General features: G+C 43.4%; 1 protein-coding gene across 6 annotated transcripts in view; it reads right to left on the bottom strand.

Annotated features, from left to right (window-relative positions):
• CUNH11orf54 (chromosome unknown C11orf54 homolog) overlaps window positions 1–21571 on the bottom strand; it is a 41469-nt gene that overhangs the window by 14226 nt on the left and 5672 nt on the right. The window contains exons 2-6 of one of the 6 annotated variants that reach the window (XM_073665148.1): window positions 17111–17177; window positions 16839–16937; window positions 15145–15218; window positions 14673–14774; window positions 3816–3992 (exon numbers count right to left, since the gene is read on the bottom strand). In XM_073665148.1, the coding sequence (XP_073521249.1) occupies window positions 3816–3992; window positions 14673–14774; window positions 15145–15218; window positions 16839–16937; window positions 17111–17171 (513 nt within the window). In that variant the 5' untranslated portion in view covers window positions 17172–17177. Of the gene's footprint in view, window positions 1–3815; window positions 3993–14672; window positions 14775–15144; window positions 15219–16838; window positions 16938–17110; window positions 17241–21571 lie in introns of those variants that run through there. The other 5 variants (XM_073665146.1, XM_073665147.1, XM_073665150.1 and 2 more) reach the window with 5 other exon arrangements.

Below are 21571 nucleotides of genomic sequence, written 5' to 3'. Positions count from 1 at the left end.
AATACATGATTGCAAGGGTGGCCACCTCGCCATTCACAGCTGCCACTGCAACAAATGGGACCTGCATCTAACAGAATATGACACAAATGTCTAAGTGAGGAATACCTCCAATGATTTACTTACCATGCTGCACAAGACCTTAAAGTATTCAAGAGTTTTTACAAAAGCATTTTTATGCAAGCAGACATTATCAAGAAAAATCTCAGCTAGTCCCTGCAGCTAAAGTGACTTGATGGGAGGTAATGTACCATTATTGTAGGAACAACCCTTTAAGTGCTCCATATGAAATAAATGGGGCAGTGATGCCTAATGAAGTATACTCAGCTTGATTCCTGCTTTTAACCACAATTTTACAATTTAAGGGATATTTGCATGTAATAATGTTAAATAGTGCGGGTGAAAAAAATACACATATACTACACATATCCATCAAGTTCAACATGGGGATGGAAGAAGATAAAAGGGAAGGGTTATAGGTACAAACATCATGCACTACTCAATCTGCTCTCAAAGAGCTAAATTTTTCCATTCTGCTCGAGTGTCAGTTGACAATCCACATTCTGAGCAAGAGTTTTGTACATGTCATTTTCTTCTAAAAAAGCATTTAAAATGGAGACCAAGATCCCATGGCATTGTAATCAGCAGGCAGCCAACCTCTTGGGTCCCCAAAGATCACAACAAAAGGATCATGATAACTTTGGTTTATTCTCTGCTCTCTTGGCTACTGGCTGTGCAGATAATAGCAAAACGGTCGCATCTCAACAACGGCTGCTGACTGGTAGTGGTCCCGGCAGTGGCTCACCCAATCCAGTATTAAATTATTACAGCGCCATTAATTCCATGGCGCTTTACATGTTTAAAAGGGGTATACATAGCAAACAAGTACAATAACGAGTCAGCAACTTGTACAGGAGGAGAGAGGACCCTGCCAGCGAGGGCTCACAATCTACAAGGGATGGGTGAGGATACAGTACGTGAGGGTAGAGCTGGTCGTGCAGTGGCATGGTGGAGCGAGGGTTACTGCGGGTTGTAGGCTGGTCGGAATAGGTGGGTCTTCAGGTACTTTTTGAAGGTTTCCATGGTAGGCGAGAGTCTGATATGTTGGGGTAGAGAGTTCAAGAGTAGGATGGGGGGGGGGGATGCACGGGAGAAATCTTGTATGAGATTGTGGGAAGAGGAGATAAGAGGGGAGTAGAGAAGGAGATCTTGTGAGGATCTGTGGTTGCGTGCAGGTATGTACCGGGAGACTAGGTCACAGATGTATGGAGGAGACAGGTTGTGGATGGCTTTCTATGCCATGGTTATGGTTTTGAACTGGAGTCTCTGGGCAATGGGGAGCCAGTGAAGGGATTGACAGAGGAGAGAGAGGCCGGGGAATAGTAGGGGGGACAGGTGGATTAGTCGGGCAGCAGAGTTTAGGATAGATTGCACGGGTGCGAGAGTGGTAGAAGGGAGGCCACAAAGCAGGAGGTTTCAGTAGTCGAGGCGAGAGATGATGAAGGCGTGCACTAGGGTTTTTGCAGATTCATAGCTGAGGAATGTGCGGATCCAGGAAATATTTTTGAGCTGCAGTCGGCAGGAAGTGCAAAGGGCTTGGATATAAGGTTTGAAGGAGATATCAGAGTCCAGGGTTAACCCGAGGCAGAAAGCTTGCGGGACTTGGGAGAGTGAACAGCCATTGACTTTGATGGATAGGTTAGGTGGGGAGATGGGGGGGGTTGAGCGACCTGGGGGAAAGATGATGAATTCGGTTTTATCCATATTAAGTTTTAGAAATCTAGCAGAGAAGAAAGATGAAATAGTGGACAGGCAGTGTGGGATTCTGGTTAGTAAAGAAGTGATATCAGGTCCAGAGAGGTAGATCTGTGTGTCATCAGCATAGAGGTGATACTGAAAGCCGTGAGACTATGAGCTGTCTCAGGCCGAAGGTGTAGATGGAGAAGAGTAGGGGTCCTAGAACTGAGCCTTGGGGGACACCGACAGATAGGGGCAAGATGAGGAGGTGGTATGTGAGTGGGAGACACTGAATGTCCGGTCTGTTAGGTATGAGGAGATCCAAGACAGGGCCAAGTCTGTGATGCCGAGACATGAGAGAGTCTGTAGTAAGAGGGAATGGTCTACTGTGTCAGAGGCAGATGACAGGTCCAGAAAGAGGACAGTAGTGTCGCTTGGATTTGGTGGTCAGTAGGTAGTTTGTGACTTTAGTCAGGGTAGTTTCAGTAGAATGGTGCGGTCAGAAGCCAGATTGGAGGCGGTCAAAGAGGGAGCAGCAGGAGAGGTGGGAGGACAGCTCAAGATGGACGTGTTCCAGCAGTTTTGAGGCATAGGGGAGAAGTGATATGGGGCGATAGACAAAGGAGGATGGGTCAAGGGATGGCTTTTTGAGGATGGGTGTGATTGAGGCATGTTTGAAGCATGAGGGGAAGATGCCAGTTGTTAGTGACAAGTTGAAGAGGTGGGTTAGGGTTGGGATGAAGACTGGTAAGGTTTGGGATGAGGTGGGACAGGATTGGGTCAAGCTCACAGGTGGCGAGATGTGACTTGGAGAGTAAAGTTGATCTTCCGTGATGGTGGAGAAGCTGATTTTGGAGGAGGAGAGTTGAGTAGATATGAGGAGGGACTGTGGGAACTTATGGTAAAAGCTTTGTCTGATGGTATCAATCTTCTGCATGAAGAATGAGGCAAAGTCTTCAGCAGAGATGAGTGGAGAGGAAGGAGGAGAGAATTGAAAGTGTTGAATAGCCGTTTAGGGTTGTGAGACAGGGAGGATATGAGAGATGAGAAGTATGTTTATTTTGCTGCAGTGAGTGTGGACCTGAAAGTAGTGAGGGACTGTTTGAAAGTGATGAAGTGCTCGTTGGAGTGGGACCTTTTCCATCTCCGCTCAGCAACCCTGGAAGCCAGTATCAGTTCTTTAGTCAGGCTGGTGTGCCAGGGTTGCCGGTTGATTGTGCGAGCTTTGGCATATATGAGGGGGGAAACCGATTCAAGAGCTGCAGCTGTTGTGGTGTTATATAAGGTGGCAGCAGCATCTGCATCGTGTAGAGAATTTGTGTCTGTAAGAGGGAGGAGCGATTCGGAGAGTGAGTGTAGGTCGAGGTGTTTGAGATTTCTGAAAGGGTGTGCAAGTTTCTGGATGGGGGATTGTGGACCTGGAGAGGGGAGAGAATGTAAGTTGTGGTCAGAAAGAGTGAGAGGAGAGTTACAAAGGTTGGATAGGGAAGAGAGGCGGGTGAAGATGAGGTCCAGTGTGTGTCCATCTTTGTGAGTGACTGCGGAAGACCATTGAGCAAGGCCGAAGGAGGAAGTGAGGGATAGAAGCTTGGAGACAGATGAGTGGGAAGTGTCAATGGGGGATGTTGAAATCACCCATGATGATAGTTGGGATGTCAGCAGAAAGGAAGTGAAGTAGCCAGGTGTATGCGCACACAGTGCACTTCAAAAAAGGGGAGAGTAACGGAGGTTGGCAGTGGGATATGTGAGAAGGAGCAGTTATCTGACAGGAGAAAACCAACTCCTCCACCATGCTTGCCGCTGGGGCGGGGGAAAGGTGGAGTCCACCATACGAAAGTGCAGCTGAAGAGGCTGTGTCAGAGGGGGTGAGCTAGGTTTCGGTGATTGCGAGGAAGGAAAGTTTGTTAGTGATGAAAAGATCATGGATGAAGCAATATTCCAGCAATTAGAATGTCTTAATGAATATTTCAAACAGACATCTTTCCATGGGTACATAATGGACTTTTATACCAGATATCTGTTGAGAGGGTGAGGTGTGCTAATAAATTGCTGAAACGGACGTGTCTGACGTTAAAATTTACCTTTCCTGGCTTGCCCTCAGAGGCATACAGGTTTGATAGAAGCCCAAAATCATGGTCACTGTACTTTTCCTTGTACTTCTCCAAAAGACAGCCATTATCTGTAGGATTGACGCTGGCCATGTAATTACCATTTACTGCAGATGAAGTTGCACTTTCTGCTTTTATAGAAAATATCATCTGCAAAGCAAGTGTTCGAAAAAATAAATATAAATACACACACACACACTCAGTATATCTGTAGCATCTATTCTTTTTGTCAAATACACAATTGCCATTGCAATGTAAGTCAGCTCATAACCAAAGTAGGATTTAGTTTGCCGAAAATGCACATGTTATTCTAGGGGGGCTTATGTTTGGGACTGCGCTATTACAAATGTTACCTTTCATTGTAAGGCTAAGTGCCCACGATGCAGAAATGCTGCATATTATTCCAGCTACTCCCTGGCAGGAAAAACGCATGCGGTTTTTACATGCGTTTTTCCCGCCAGGTAGAAGCGTTTGTCAAGCGTTTTTGCATGCATTTCTGCATGCGGGTGGGTTATCAAGCGCTTTTCCAAGCGATTTTAACATCACTTGGAAAAGTCCCTGACAACTTGTTCACACTATATAAATCCAACACCTTCCGATGTCCTCCCGGTGTTTTCTCTGCTGCGTCCTATCTCTTGCACTGCTCGCGGTGGTGTGAAGGACCTGCGGTGACGTCATTGAGTCATGTGACAGGTCACATGACTCAATGACGTCATGGCAAGTCCTTTACAACAACGCGACCCATACAGCAGACCAGACGGAGGGGAGAAAACACCGGGAGGACATCGGAAGGTAAGTATAATCTTTATTTTATTCTTTTTTTCACAGTTTCTATGGTACCTGGGTCCGGAGGAGAGTCTCCTCTCCTCCAGACCTGGGTACCATCAGCACATTGAACCGTGTGATATCCGCTTGTGCAGATGCAGTGATGCGGATGTCACGCGGTCCAATGCAAGTCAATGGCGGCGATTACGCTGTGTGTCCGCAAAATTAATGGACATGCTGCGTATTTTTCCGCAATGATAATCCGCAGCGGAAGTTTCCGCAGCATGTGCACAGCACATGCGGATTATCATTGGGGACCATGGGGCACGTATTACCAAGCGTTTTCGATGCATAAATTCCGCGGCAAAGACGCATAGTGGGCACGCAGCCTTAGGCTATGTTCACACACGTTGGGTTTTGGAGCGTATTTTGCTGCAGATTTTTATGCAAATTTTCAGCTGCGTTTTGCAGTACCAGAAAAGTCTATCAAACCAGAATTCTCTGTTCACACATGGTTTCTTTTTTGCTGCGTATTTTGTGACTTGGTTGTGTTTTTTTTGCAAAATGGAGCAGGTCACGTTTCAGAGTTTTTGCAGCAGAAAACGCACTGCCGTTTTTTTGCAGCATTTTTTTCCCCCATAGGAAGTAAGGGGTGGTCAAAAAAAAAAACCCACACACACACACACACACAACGTGTGTTGACATAGGCTAAAGGTGATTGATTAAAAGCTGCCCATACACTTTAGATTAATGTAAGCAATACTCGCGAATCTATTGGAACTGGCTGACCATCAGGCGGCAGATGTAGAGGAAAAGCCTGTTACAGTAGTTTTCAAAATAATAGCAGTGTGTTCAAAAGCATGAGTTAAGCACAAAATCTTTATACTAGTTTTTTTTCCCCATGCATTGGGAACATTGCACACTGTTTTCTAATTCAAAACATGAAAAGAAATGTATATAATTTTTAACTACTTTACAGAAAACAAAAAAAATGAACATTGGGCAGTTCTAAAAAAATAGCAGTGTCTGCATTTATGTTTACATACTCACAATATGTACTCTTTTTTTGAGGATTTAGCATTCCTGTGAATTACTAACTTAATATTTAGTTTTATCTCCACAGTTTTTTTTTTTAGAACTGCTTCACATCTATATTGCATAGAGTCAACCAACTTCTGGCACCTGTCAACTGTTATTCCAGCCCAGGATGCTTTGACTACATCCCACAATGTTTTGGCAATTGCTGGCTTTGCCTCAGAAACAGCATTTTTGATGTCATCCCACAAGTGTTCTATCAGATTAAGCTTTGGGGATTGGGCTGGCCACTCCATAACCTCAATTTTGTTGGGCTGGAACCAAGATTTTGATTGTTTACTGGGGTGTTTAGGGTCGTTGTCTTGTTGAAACACCCATTTAAAAGGCAACATGACCTCTTCATATGCAAACTGGTCTATGATCACTGGTATGCGGTAAATAGGTCCGGCACCATAGTAAGAGAAACATTCCCATATCATGATGCTTGCACCCCCATGCTTCACTGTACTGTGGCTTGAATGCAGAGTTTGGGGGTCGTCTGACGAACTGTCTGCGGCCCTTGGAACCAAATAGAACAATTTTACTTTCATCAGTCCACAAAATGTTTCTCCATTTCTCTTTAGGCCAGTGGATGTGTTCTTTGGCAAATTGTATCCGCTTCAGTACATGTCTTTTTTTGAACAGTGGGACTTTGCTGGGACTTCTTGCTAAGAGATTAGCTTCACACAGGCGTCTTCTAACTGTCACAGCACTCACAGGTAACTTGACACGGTCTTTGATCATCCTGGAACTGATCACTGGCGGAGCCATTGCCATTCTTCGATCCATTCGAATGGTAGTCTTCCATGTCTCTCTGGTTCTTCTTTCAGCATTGGAGATCATTTTAGCTGAACAGCCTATCATTTTCTGCACTTCTTTATAAGTTTTACACTCTCCCATCAACTTTTTAATCAAAGTACGCTGTTCTTCTGAACAATGTCTTCAACGACCCATATTTCTCAGGCTTTCAAGGAAAAATGCATGTACAACATTTGCTGGCTACACCTTTAAATAAGGGCTACCTGATTCACACCTGTTTCTTCACAGAATGATTGAGTCACTAATTGAACTCCACACTGCTGTTAATTTTGAACACACCCCCTTTCAATTAATTATTCAAAATACACAGACTCAAAAACATGCGGAGTCTGTTTTTCTTAAAATCTATTGCACCAACTGGTAAATTATTAGACATGAGGTAATATCATTTATATCAAAAACAGTGATTAATCTGGTTAGTCATATTGGACTGCTATTATTTTGAACACTACTCTGGATTTTAACATGCTGAATCCTTTTTATGGTACATAAACCATTACCAGGGGGTCTGGCAACGTTCCCCCCCCCCCCACTGTGAATACATGGATGCATGGCCAAGTCAACAGCACATGTGTATATGTGGGCACTAAAATACAGGTGCTTCTCACTAAATTAGAATATCATGAAAAAGTTAATTTATTTCAGTTCTTCAATACAAAAAGTGAAACTCAGGTATTATATAGAGTCATTACAATCAGAGTGATCTATTGCAAGTGTTTATTTCTGTTAATGTTGACGATTATGGATTACAGCCAATGAAAACACAAAAGTCATTATCTCAGTAAATTAGAATACTTTATAACAAGAGCTTGAAAAATTATTTTAAAATCCAAAATATATATGTTCAGTAAATGTACTCAATGCTTGGTCGGGGCTCCTTTTGCATCAATTACTGCATCAATGCAGCGTGGCATGGAGGCGATCACCCTGTGGCACTGCTGAGGTGTTATAGAAGCCAAGGTTGCTTTGATAGCCTTCAGCTCATCTGCATGGTTGGGTCTGGTGTCTCATCTTCCTTTTGACAATACCTCATAGATTCTCTATGGGGTTAAGGTCAGGCGAGTTTGCTGGCCAATCAAGCACAGTGATACTGTTGTTTTTAAATCAGGTATTGGTACTTTTGGCAGTGTGGACAGGTGCCAAGTCCTGCTGGAGAATGAAATTTCCATCTCCAAAAAGCTTGTCAGCAGAGGGAAGCATGAAGTGCTCTAAAATTTCCTGGTAGACGGCTGCACTGACTTTGGTCTTGATAAAACACAGTGGACCTACACCAGCAGATGACATGGCTCCCTAAACCATCACTGATTGTGGAAACTTCACACTGGACCTCAAGCAGCTTGGATTGTGTGCCTCTCCACTCTCCCTCCAGACTCTGGGACCTTGATTTCCAAATGAAATGCAAAATTTACTTTCATCTGAAAACACCACCTTGGACCACTGAGCAACAGTCCAGGTCTTTTTCTCCTTGGCCCAGGTAAGAGGCTTCTGGCGTTGTCTATTGGTCATGAGAGGCTTGACACAAGGAATGCGACACTTGTAGCCCATGTCCTGGATGCGTTTGTGTGTGGTGGCTCTCGAAGCAATGACTCCAGCAGCAGTCCACTCCTTGTGAATCTCCCCCAAATGTTTGACTGACCTTTTCAAGTTTGCGGTTATCCCGGTTGCTTATTCACCTTTTTCCTACCACACTTTTTCCTTCTACTCAACTTTCCATTAATATGCTTGGATACAGCACTCTGAACAGCCAGGTTCTTTAGCAACGACCTTTTGTGGCTTACCCTCCTTGTGGAGTGTGTCAATGACTACCTTCTGGACATCTGTCAAGTTAGCAGTCTTCCCCATGATTGTGGAGCGTACTGAAACAGACTAAAGGACCTTTTTAACCCCTTAGCATCATCTGACGTACTAATACGCGTCTGTGCCCTGGGACTTAAGAGCCAGACCCGTATTAGTACGTCATGGCGATCGCGCGCGCACACAGGCTGTGCGGGCGCGATCGCCGCGTGTCAGCTGATTGTCACAGCTGACACCTGATACTATGTGCAGGGAGCAGTCCTGCACCGCTCCCAGCACATTAACCCCCGCGATGCTGCGATCGAAGTCGATCGCAGCATTGCGGGGGCAAGGGGAGGTGATCGCAGATACTCACCTCCTCTGCCGGCTTCCAGCGCTGTCTCCAAAGGCTTCCCGGGTGTTGCCATGACGACCTGATGTCGTCATGACAACATCCGGGTCACCAGACAGCAGGAAGATTGTTTGGACATGCGCAGTGCATCTCCAAACAATCTTCTCCCTGTCCAGCGCTGACAGCCTGCATGGCACAGGGATGGTGCTGCATTCCTGTGCCATGCAGGCGATCAGAGAAAAAAAGTGAAAGTCCCAGAGTGGGACAAAGTAATAAACTATATAAGCTTCCAGAAAGTGGAAAAAAAAAAAAAAAAAATTTGCAAAAATATAAAAAAAAAATAATCCACCAAAAATAAAAATATTATGTACCCATCAATAAATATTATAAAAAAAAAACAAAAAAAAACCCCAAACAATAAAAGTACACATATTTGGTATCGCCACGCCCAGAACAACCTGACCTATAAAACTGTCCCACTAGTTAACCCCTTCAGTGAACACAGTAAAAAAAAAAAAAAAAAAAAAAAAGCAAAAACAATGCTTTATCACCATACAGCCAAACAAAAAATGGAATAACACGTGATCAAAAAGACAAATATAAATAAAAATGGTACCGCTGAAAACGTCATCTCGTCCCGCAAAAAACAAGCCGCCACACAGCTCCATCATCCAAAAAATAAAAAAAAAAAAAGTTATAGCTCTCAGAATAAAGCGATGCTAAAAAATATTTTTTTCTATAAAATTGCTTTTATGTAAAAGTGCAATACATAGAAAAACAATATAAATGTGGTACCGCTGTAAACGTACTGACCCGAAGAATAAAGCTGCCTTATCAATTTTACCACACGCGGAACAGAATAAAAAAAAACAAAAAAAACAATTCCTGAATTGTTGGTTTTTGTTTATTCTGCCTCCCAAAAATCGGAATAGAAAGCGATCAAAAAATGTCACGTGCCTGAAAATGGCACCAATAACAACGTCAAGTCATCCCGCAAAAAAACGAGCCATCACATGACTGTCTGCCAAAATCTGGAAAAATTATAGCTCAAAATATGGCGATGCAAAAACTAGATTTTACAAAAAATGCGTCTTTTAGTGTGTGACAGCTGTCAGTCATAAAAACCCCATATGATTCTGGTATTGCTGTAATCACACCGACCCGAAGAATAAAGTCGTCTAATCACTCATACCGCACAAGGAACGGCGTCAAAAATAAACTCTTGGGTTAGGACTGGGCTAGGGTTAGGGCTGGGTTTGGGGTTAGAGTTGTGCTAGGGCTAGGGTTGGGATTTTTTTCAAAAGTAAGAAAAAAAAGATGACGATATGACGACTAGTGTTGAGAGCAAGTGCTCGCTACTTGAGTTTGCATCGGGTGTTCTGGTATGCATTGAGTATCGTGGGTATTTGAGTGACATGCTCGAGTCTCTGCCCCATATGCTTTGCGGCCAAAAAAACTTTACGGGGGATTGCCTGCCATGCACGAGCGATCCCCGCATGTTTTTTTTTTGGGTGTCTAATAACCGTGAAACATGCGGAGCAGGGACTCGAGCACACGCTGTACATGGTGCATACCTGAGTACCCGATGCAAACTCAAGTAGCGAGCACTTGCGCTCAAGAATAATGACAACTTATTCAATATGATGACCTAATGTAAACAAATTCTGTGTCGTACCTCTGGGTTCAAAATGTTCACTATACACCTTAATAAAATCCTTGAGGGGTATAGTTTCCAAAATGGGGTCACGCGTTTGGAGAGCCCGTGATGTGCCTAAACAGTGGAGCTCCCCCACTGTTTAGGCACATCACGGGCTCTCCAAACACGACATGGTGTCTGCTAACAAATTGAATGGAAAATAGTTTCAAATTGTTAGCGGACGCCATGTTGCGTTTGGAGAGCCCCTGCGTGCCCAAACATTGGAGCTCCCCCACAAGTGACCCCATTTTGGAAACTAGACCCCCCAAGGCACCTATCTAGATGCATAGTGAGCACTTGGAACCCCAGGTGCTTCACAAATTGATTCATAAAAATGAAAAAGTGTTTTTTTTTTTTTTCACTTTTTCATTTTTACGAATCAATTTGTGAAGCACCTGGGGGTTCCGAGTGCTCACTACGCATCTAGATAGGTGCCTTGGGGGGGGGTCTAGTTTCCAAAATGGGGTCACTTGTGGGGGAGCTCCAAAGTTTGGGCACACAGGGGCTCTCCAAACACAACATGGCGTCCGCTAATTATTCAAGCAAATTTTACAATCAAAAAGTCAAATGGCGCTCCTTCCCTTCAGAGCCCTGCCGTGCGCCCAAACAGTGTTTTTTCCCCAAATATTGGGTATCTGCGTGCCCAGGGGAAATTGCACAACAAGTTTTGGGGTCCATTTTTTCTTGTTACCCCTGTGAAAATAAAAAAAATTGGGTCTAAAGTAACATTTTTGTGAAAAAAGTTAAATGTTCATTTTTTTCTTCCACATTCAAAAAATTCCTGTGAAGCACCTGAAGGGTTAATAAAGTTCTTGAATGTGGTTTTGAGCACCTTGAGGGGTGCAGTTTTTAGAATGGTGTCACTTTTGGGTATTTTCTGTCATAAAGACCTCTCAAAGTGACTTCAAATGTGATGTGGTCCCTAAAAAAATGGTTTTGTAAATTTTGTTGGAAAAATGAGAAATCGCTTGTCAACTTTTAACTAGTGTTGAGCATTCCGATACTGAAAAATCGGGTATCGGCCGATATTCGCGGTATCGGAATTCCGATACTTTTACAATATCGAATACCGGAATCGGAAGTTCCCATAATGCCTGCGCTCTGCAGTGTCTCTGAAGTATGACAAGCTGGATGGCAGCGCTCAGCTGAGATCCAGCCTGTCATCAGAATGCCATCCCAGCGTGGGAGAATTCTCCTGATCGTTTAAAAGCCAGCGGGCGGTAAAAAGCCGCCGGCTTTTAAACAATCACACAGCCCCATACTGCTTCCCCGCAGCCTCCCACCCCGATCCTCCGCTCCCCTCGCCACCTCCCATCCCAATCGTAAGTTAGGACCGGGAGGGGAGCGCAGCACCAAGGAGCGGGGAGCGAAGGACCCGGGCGGGGAAGCCGGCAGTGAAAAGACTTCACCGCCGGCTTTCCCGTTCTGTGCTGTGCTTTCCCGCCGGTTATTTCAAATGAACAGCTGAGGTATCAGGTGATGCTGATCAGCTGTTCATTTGAAGTAGCCGCGGTGCCCTCAGAGGGTTCATGTGAGTTCATGCTTGACTGCATTGCATGAACTCACATGAACTTTCCCACGACCGCACAGGTCAGCCTCACCTCCCAGACCCGTCATGATTGGTGTGTGTGGGTGTCTGTGCGATGTCTGCGGGTGTGTGCGTGCAGGCAGACATAGGCCGATGTGACACTACTACTCCCATCGGCCTATGTCTGTCCCCCGTCCACTCGTGCCAGCAGGATCAGCTCGATGGGAGCAGTAGTTCCCATCAGCCTGATCCTGCTATTTAAATTGCCCACGCTGTCAGTGACGTGAATGAGGCGAGGTCATGTCCAATGAACTCAGCTCACCTCATGCACGTCACTGACAGCGTGGGAAAATTCTCACGCTGAAGCGCTGAGTGCAGGAGAATTCTCCCACGCTGTCAGTGACGTGCATGAGGTGAGCCGAGTTCATTGGACATGAACTCGGCTCATCTGGATGCCGTCACAGAGAGACACTGAGGAGCGCAAGCATGCCTGCGCTTCTGAGTGTCTGCAGGATGACAGGCTGGATGGCAGCGTTCTGCTGCGGTCCAGCCGGTCATCTCGATGTAGCAGAGCTGAAGCTGTCGTGGGAACCATGGAAAGGTAAGGATGAGGTTGCTTTATTATTTTTCTTTTATTGCAGGAGATCGTTGGCTTCAGCTGGAATGGGCGTGATGGTAAGTATAGTTTAATTTAGAACAATAAAGAATTGTGTGTTTATTTCAATTAAAGGACTTTATTCTGGGTGTTTGTGTTTTTTTTTTTTTTAACTTTGACTATGGGGTTAGTAATGGGGGTGTCTTATAGACGCCTCTCCATTACTAACCTGGGCTTGATGTCAGCTGGCATTATATGCTGACATCAACCCCAACCCTATTACCCCACTGCCACCGCTACAGGGCAGTGGGAAGAGCGAGGCTAAGTGCCAGAATTGGCGCATCCTATGGATGCGCCATTTCTGGGGCGGCTGATGACTGGTGTTTCTAGCCTGGGAGGGGGCCAATATTCATGGCACCCTTCCTGGGCTATTAATATCAGCCCCCAGCTGTCTGCCTAGCCTTTGCTAGCTATTAAATTAGGGGGGACCCCACGTCATTTTTTTGAGGGGGTCCCCCATTTTAATAGCTAGTAAAGGCTAGGTATTCAGCTGGGGGCTCTTATTAGTAGCCTGGGAAGCTCCGTGGGTATTACCCCCTTCCCAGGCTTCAAACATCTGCCCCAGCCGTCTGCTTAACCTCCGCTAGAGACTAAAATTAAGGGGAACCCCACGCCAATTTTTTTTTAAATAAATCCTTTATTTTAATACTAAATGACAAGTACAGTAATCAACACTGTCACTGTACTTCATATATATGTGAATGACATGTTTCTATCTATCTAATCTATGTGTGAAGCTCTATTCTGTCTGTTATAAATTGTCGGGTACCGCTGCTGAATTGCCGGCCGGCTTTTTTAAAGAGACGGTGCATGAAAACACAATTATTATTTTTTTAAATAAATCCTTTACACTAAATGACAAGTACAGTAAGCAACACTGTCACTGTACTTCATATATATGTGACTGACATGTTTCTATCTATCTAATCTATGTGTGAAGCTCTATTCTTTCTGTTGTAAATTGTCGGGTACCGGTGTATGCCGCTGATGAATTGCCGGCTTTTCGTGTAATACATTCTACATTATTCTTAGTTGTTTTACTTCATGTAGAATTAACCTACAAGGAAAGAAAGGGTTTATTTTCATTCCGATATTTGTGTCCCATTTACTTGCATTGGTTTCCGGTATCGGAATCGGCGATATCCGATACTTTTTGGGTATCGGTCCGATCCAATCCGATACGATATTTCCTGATATCGGAAGGTATCGCTCAACACTACTTTTAACCCTTATAGCTCCCTAACAAAAAAAAATTTTGGTTCCAAAATTGTGCTAATGTAATGTAGACATGTGGGAAATGTTATTTATTAACTCTTTTGTGTGACATATCTCTCTGATTTAAGGGCATAAAAATTCAAATTTTGAAAATTGCAAAATTTTCAAAATTTTCGCCAAATTTCCGTTTTTTTTCACAAATAAACGCAAGTGATATCGAAGAAATTTTACCACAATCATGAAGTACAATATGTCACGGAAAAACAATCTCAGAATCAGGGGGATCCGTTGAAGCGTTCCAGAGTAACTACCTCATAAAGTGACAGTGGTCAGAATTGTAAAAATTGGCCTGGTCATTAACGTGCAAACCACCCTCGGGGCTTAAGGGGTTAAATGCTTAGGAAGCCTTTGCATGTGTTTTTGTTAATTATTCTAATTTACTGAGATAATGACTTTTCGTGTTTTCATTGGCTGTAAGCCATAATCATCAACATTAACAGAAATAAACACTTGAAATAGATCACTCTGTTTGTAATGACTCTATATAATATATGAACTTCACTTTTTGTATTGAAGTAAATTAACTTTTTGATGATATTCTAATTTAGTAAGATGCACCTGTAGCTGTTGGTTAGACTGCTGTCTGCAAGATGGCTTGTATAAAGTGTGTGGCCAGCCTCATCCTTTATTGTTCAGTAGTCAGCTGTGTACCACATGAGACCACCTTGGGTGGACTACAATGCTGGATCAGCACAGCTTGTATAATGCTTTTGCCAGGGTCAAACATAACTACAGAATAAAACACATTTTTGATAAAGAAAGAAAAATCCATCATAGAGTGAAGTAGACAACTGTATTATACCATTTTCTTCTATTCTAAGGATTTATTTGGCTAGTGCGGAACGTCTATAAAACATTCTAGCCAGATAAAAACTAGTAGAGGATTTACCAACCTCAGCGTTCATCCCCACACTTTTATGAGAAGATGCTCCAGCACCTAGTAGGTAGGCTCCGGGTAGATCAATCTTCTTTGCTACAGTATTCAGGTTATAAATCTTCAATACAAGTATAAAGGTAACGTAGATTATCAGGACATAATGAAAAGTTAAACTACTTTGAGCATTTAACTGTAAAGAACATTTAAAAGTTTGAAGAATATCTTGGCAAGATGTTAATTGGGTTCAACAAAGTGGGCACTACAATTTGATCTAGAAATCTCTGTGGGCTACTAATGTATGGACTAATTTGTGGAGCATGAGGGTGATTACTACTATACAACTAATCTGAGGCACACTTATGGGCACCTCTGAGAAGCGGAGGATTCCTAGTATGTGTATTAGTGCAGAGCAGAGTATTTGTAATATTTGAACAGAATTTACATGAGTTAGTAAAGCATAAAGAAAACCCTGAGCATTTATAACATACTTTATCAAGGCGTGCTGTGGGCACCAAGTATGGAACACCTCCAACGTCTACAATTCTTGACTTCCCACATAAACCTGTAAATATTACAAACAGCCTAGGAGTTGGTACATTATGGTGAGGATTACAAAGCTATATGCACCAGAACTCTAATGTCATTAGCACAAAAACTGTTACCTTGCAACGCATTAACTTGGTGTTTTAGACATTTTTCGCACCTCCCTTTGCAAGAGGGCATTGATTAAAGGGGTTGTCCAGGCTTGGAGTTCAAGTCTACAGTCACTATGTGACTGCAGACTTGTGAATCGTCACAACGCTCAGTGTGCACACAGTCAAGATTGTCCAGTGCCAGGTGTGTGACTGCAAGTATGCGATTTACATACATGCAGACACGTGTCGACTAGAAGTGTGCAGCCTTGCTCAATATAAGTGAATTGAGCGAGACTGGACACGCCTAATCCAAATGTGGCCAGAAGTATGCAAATTGCATACTTGCGATCATATGACCAGCTCCTGGCGGTAGTGAATCCTGACTGTGCGTGCTATAAGGATTCACAAGTTTGCAGTCAGAGTAACTTGAGCCCCATACCTTGACAACCCCTTTAAGTGGTAGGTACACTGTCATGGCTTCACGGGAAAAAAGGTGTGGTTGGGATGCTACTCCGTACGAAAATATTTTGGAGCAAATTCCTGCCACAAAATAAGCCAACTAACGGGTGGTATAAATTTAGACTAGAAGGTCTAATACACCAAGTTTATCAAAGAATGAACAACTGAATTTAATGAATAACGATAATGAATGACTACAGCATTTTAATACTATCCAATCTAAGTATATATACTATCTAAAAATTAGACAGGATTAGCAAGTTTGTCCCTTTATGTTTACATAGGTTCTAACACACTATTCACTGATACTTTTACAGCTCTAACATTCTATATATATATCCTATTCATCACCAAAAATGTGTAGAAGGAAGGCATTGTACGCTTTACATAGGCAGAACATTTTTAGCAGATCCTTTTGAATTTGGCTTGAGACGTCAACCGATTTCTCAATCCTATGGCCAGCTTAAATTGACAGAAAACAGCACGCCTTTTGCTTATTTGCAGCTTGCGCAGTTACCCAGAATAACAGCTTTATTAATATATGCAAATTAGGGTGCCTGATAAACCCTTAGTGTGCCTGGTTGCCACAGAGCACTGCTCAGTCTGCATTTTTTTTTTTGTGGCAAACTTACCCTTCCCTCTCTTTTGATTGACAGTGCTGGCATTCCCTGAGCCAGCAATTTAGTGTGCACCCTCGCACACCACCCTCTTTCCTGTAACTGAAGCTGCTCCGCGGCACTTCTGGGTGTAGCGAGCGACATCAGAAGTACTCTGGCTGTAGCATGCTGTGGGCACCGTTATGTTGTGCCACAATTTTTCTGGTAATTCTGAGTGAGTGGCACAATAATTACGTTCTAGTACTTCTTAGCGTACATTGTTATGGGCACTAGAGTAGGTGCATTCTGCTAGGGGCAATAAAACTGCTGACTTCATGCAGGTTTATTATGTCCCAATCTAAGCAATACAAGGCTTTGCAGCTCTAATGCTTTTTGGATTTTTTTTAGCTTGGTACTTTGGTAAATTAACTGGTAAGAGAATTTTGAACAAAAAGGTAAAGATTTTCTATATGATACAAGAACTTAAATTACCTTTCACAGGGAATCCAAATGGTTCCAATGTAAGATCAGGACAATCCACGACCTTAACATGCACTTCTGCATAATTCCTTTTCAATCCACATTCTAAAACTATAGATAAAAAAAAAACAAAACAAAAAAACCCTCTTTTGGTGGTAGTGGCATTCAATGTGTTAATTTCAGCCACATTTTTTAGTTATGTAATAACTAGACAACATATACAAGCACAGTTCAGACATGTGTTATATAAAGAGTAGAAGCATGAAAATAATGTAATAACTCACCACCAGCAAGATCTTCTAGAGCCGGTAAATGGAGAGGACAGCTTTCAGTATCTGCCATCATTCCACACTGGTAGAGCCAAGTACAATATTTAATACAAGACTGTTCTACAAAAGACCAAAGTTCAAGCAACTAGGAAAGAACGCAATTAATGATTAAAGAAAACAAAAACGCAGAAGTTGGGTTTTATCTGGTTCACTGAAGAACAATACAAGAATTACAAACATAATTTAGGGATCAATGCAGCAACTGACCTACAAAGGGCTAAGGGGGAGGCGTGTTTTAAAAGGGAGTCAATCACAGTTAAAGGGATTTTCACATCTCAAACATCCCATTTCAATAGGTGCTAGGTGTAATATTACTAATTACCTCCAATTAGATAATCTTTAGTTTTTTTTTCTCTATTGCTTACCCCATATCCACTGTAACACAGTCACTCAGGTGTCGGCCACTATGGCGTTCCTGGCCGCACTTGCGCAGTTAGTAAACAGTTTCTCTTGTCAATTGCCGGGTTATTGGGAACGCGCATAAATTAGAGCCTCCTCAGTAGCTCCCTGTCCAGCCATCACTCCTGCACTGCTGTAATAACTGCCGGAGTCATTAGAAAAGTATGTGCCCTCCCGAAAACTCGGCCATTAAGAAAGAAAAACATACTCATGCGCTAAAGCAGTGCTATAGTGCAGGAGTGGTGGCCAGACAGGGAGCTACTGCGCAGGCTGTAATTTATGCGAGTTCCAATCTGCCGGAGTGGTATCACTAATGTCTTTTCCCTACCCCTAGTAAAATACTTACCAGCCACATCTTCTGCAGTTTGTGATCTGCCGGATTTCTCCGGTATTTGCTGGGCGAGCCACGCGGCACTTCTCAATGTAAGGCTGTGTGCCCACTATGCGTTTTTCAAACATTTTTGCGGCGGAATTTCCACAGCGAAAATGCTTAAAAAACGCTTGGTAATATATGCCCCATGGTCCCCAATGACAATCCGCATGTGCTATGCACATGCTGCGGAAATTTCCGCTGGGGATTATCATTGCGGAAAAATACGCATTTTCATTAATTTTGCGGACACGCAGCGTAATCGCCGCCATTGATTTGCTTTGGACAGCGTGACATCCGCATCACTGCATCTGCACAAGCGGATATCACACGGTTCAATGTGCGGATGGTACCCAGGTCTGGAGGAGAGGAGACTCTCATCCAGACCTGGGTACCATAGAAACTGTAAAAAAAAAAAAAAAAAAAAAAAAAAAAAAGATTATACTTACCTTCCGATGTCCTCCCGGTGTTTTCTCCCCTCCGTCTGGTCTGCTGTATGGATCGCGGTGTTGTGAAGGACCTGCCATGACGTCATTGAGTCATGTGACCTGTCACATGACTCAATGACGTCACCGCAGGTCCTTCACACCACCGCGAGCCGCCCAAGACACCGGACGCAGCAGAGAAAACACCGGGAGGCCATCGGAAGGTAAGTATAATCTTTTTTTTTTTTTAACTAACTTGGTCACATTACTATAAATCCATGCAAAAACACTTGACAAACGCTTCTACCTGGCGGGAAAAACGCATGTAAAATCCGCATGCGTTTTTCCTGCCAGGGAGAAGTGGAAAAAATATGCAGCATTTCTGCATCGTGGGCACATAGCCTAAGTCTATAAGAGGCAGAACGGGGCCAGAACAAGGATCTCATAGACTGACACTCAGAGCTTGTGACCGTTACTCTGACTTCCGGACAGTCCAAAAAGCTCCAAGAAATACCTCCAGGAAAAACTTGAGAAAAAAGGAGTTTTTCCTGAAGAGGCTTCCACTTATAAAACTGGTAGTTTAGAAATTCCTCCATGTGCACTTGGCCTAAGGTTGCGCACATTTATGTGGCACTGATGGCTGGCAGTGGTTAAAAGGTTAACTAAATGGTCAGGAAGTTTTTTTTATACTTGACAGGCGCTATCACTGAAGATTGGTGGTTTACTGGTCCCGACACCTCCACCGATTGCTCAATAGACCCCTGAACAGTGCGCAGATAAGGAGCCAGTGCACGGCGCCCGGCTGAGCGCGCCCCCGCATGGTGCATCTTAGCCCCCTTGATTCATTCACATCACAAATTCATTGCGAGAAGACTTCAAATTACAATTAATTTTTTTTTAAAGGGAACATGTCATGTCCTTTGTAGTATCTAAACTGTCCCGAGTGCGTTGTTAGCAGGGCTGTGGAGTTGGTATAAAATGGACCGACTCCTAAAATATATAATAAATTGGGTACTGTAGTTCAATGCAGTTTGTGGGAATATTTTTTCATAAGAATTTGGGATAGTTATGAAATGTCCTATAAATGTCTGTCCTATTCCTGGTCTAAGGGTCTAGACCAGGGGTGTCCAAACTTTTTTCTAAGAGTGCCAAATTTGATGAAGTGAACATGTGCGAGGGCCGATCATTTTGCTTGACATTCTTTGGACCATTAAAATGAATGCAAATAAACTTTTTTTGCAAAGTTTATTGAAAACGGCATACTTTTTATTTTGTGACTTGGATGACAAATCTAAACAGGTGTTTAATCAATCTGCCTTAAAGGGGTTAACCCAGACATACCCCCATTCTCACCCAGGAAGCCCCTCCCCGACTTGAGCATCGAAGCAGTTTATGCTCCAATGTCCTACTTTTGCCCTGCACTAAATTGCGCAGAGGAAAGGCATTTTCTGGAGTTCTAGTGACATACCCGGCTCTCCACGGGGCTGGCAGAAAGCCCAGTGACGTCACCGGCACTGATGGGCGGGCTTTATCACCAGTAAACCAGCTAGAGCAGCGCTAAAGCCTGCACATTAGAGCCGGTGAAGCCTCCTACCGGCAGTGTGTCATTGTAAATAGCACAGGGCAAGGGAGCACATCGGAGCATGAGATGCTTTGATGCCCATGGCAGGGGGGCTGCCTGGGTGAAAAAGGGGGTATGTCTGGGTTCTGAACTTGGACAACCCCTTTAATATAATAAAAACAGGAAACTGAGATATCTCAGGAACATTTTAAAGTACATTACACAAAGTAATGTAAGGTTGTCTGTCAACTTATAAGTTCAAAAAATGTGAACAGGAACATAACAGCAAGTATACATGTGTTCAAATATATAACTGTCTATCCAACTGACATTAATTGAGATTTTACAACATATTAATCTCAATTAAAAAAAAGAAACTAGCCTGCACTAATGTGAAGGGTGAAACTGGGATCTGGACTGCAGCACATAGACTAGGTCTGGTTCAATGGCCGTGGTTTTGATGCGCAAAATGTCACGCAGGTGAGAGTCACTTAGTCTTGTCCTCACGCGGTTCTTGTTAAAGTTCATAACAGAGAATGTCTTCTCACACAAATATGTTGAGCCAAACAAGCTCAGGGTTTTCTTAGCCAATGTTCGAATCTCTTGAAACCGGCTCTTATCCAGTTGGCGGTAAAAGTTAACAAGAGAGAGCTGTTGATGACGACTGCGTAACTCGCTGTCACAATGTAGCTCAATGAGCTCGAGCTGCAACTGATCAGGAGCATTGTCGGGGTCAACAGAGAATGGAGAGGAGAAAATGCTGATCTCCTTTTCAATAGCTGCAAAATCTTGAAAGCGCCGTTGAAACTCCCCAGCCAGAGATGTGATGTCTGCTGCATACCTGCTTATTTGCGCATGGATATCATCCTGTGGAAAACTGTTAATTATTTCCTGTAGCGCTGAAAAGTGGATGGTATTGGGCGGTGTTTGTGACAACTGCCTTAGGAAAAGTTGCAGCTTTGTTCCAAAGGCTTTGAGGTGTGAATAAAGTTGGTTCACCGCTGCATCTTTGCCCTGAAGATTCATGTTCAGTACATTCAGATGCTTTGTTAGGTCGACTAGAAACCCCAAATCAGCCAGCCAAATTGGATCAGATAGTTCTCGCATCGTTTGTCCCTTTGTTTCCAAGAATTCTCCTATTTCCTTTCTGAGAGAGTAGAAACGTTGCAGTGCAGACCCCCGACTGAGCCATCTTACATCGTTATGATATGAAACATCTTCATATTCAGCCTGGATATCCAGTAGAAACTGTTTAAACTGGCGGTGGCACAGGGCTTTAGAGCGGATAAAATTAATGGTCTTTAGTACCGGTTTCATAACATGATCATATTGGAGATGTTTAGCACAGAGAACTTGTTGATGAATGATGCAATGAAGTTTAATAGCTTTGCCTCCTTCTTCGCTCACCTTGTTACAGATTAGGGTTGATAATCCACTTCGTTCACCAGTCATGGCAGGTGCCCCATCAGTAATAATCCCAGTAACTTTGTTCCAAGGCAGTTTCATGTCATCTATGGCAGAACTAACAGAATCAAATAAATCTTTCCCTCTTGTTTGATCCTTGAGGCTCTGGAGGTCAAGTAGCTCTTCAGTCACATTCATTTCATCGTCCACCCCTCTTAAAAAAATCAGCAACTGAGCCGTGTCAGATAGGTCCGTGC

The sequence above is a fragment of the Phyllobates terribilis genome, unplaced genomic scaffold (assembly GCF_046119375.1).
Source record: "Phyllobates terribilis strain yellow unplaced genomic scaffold, ASM4611937v1 Scaffold_2__4_contigs__length_985480577, whole genome shotgun sequence".
Taxonomy (NCBI): Eukaryota; Metazoa; Chordata; class Amphibia; order Anura; family Dendrobatidae; genus Phyllobates; species Phyllobates terribilis.
The sequence above is the reverse complement of the archived record's forward strand: the minus strand, read 5'-3'. Positions and strand labels throughout refer to the sequence as shown.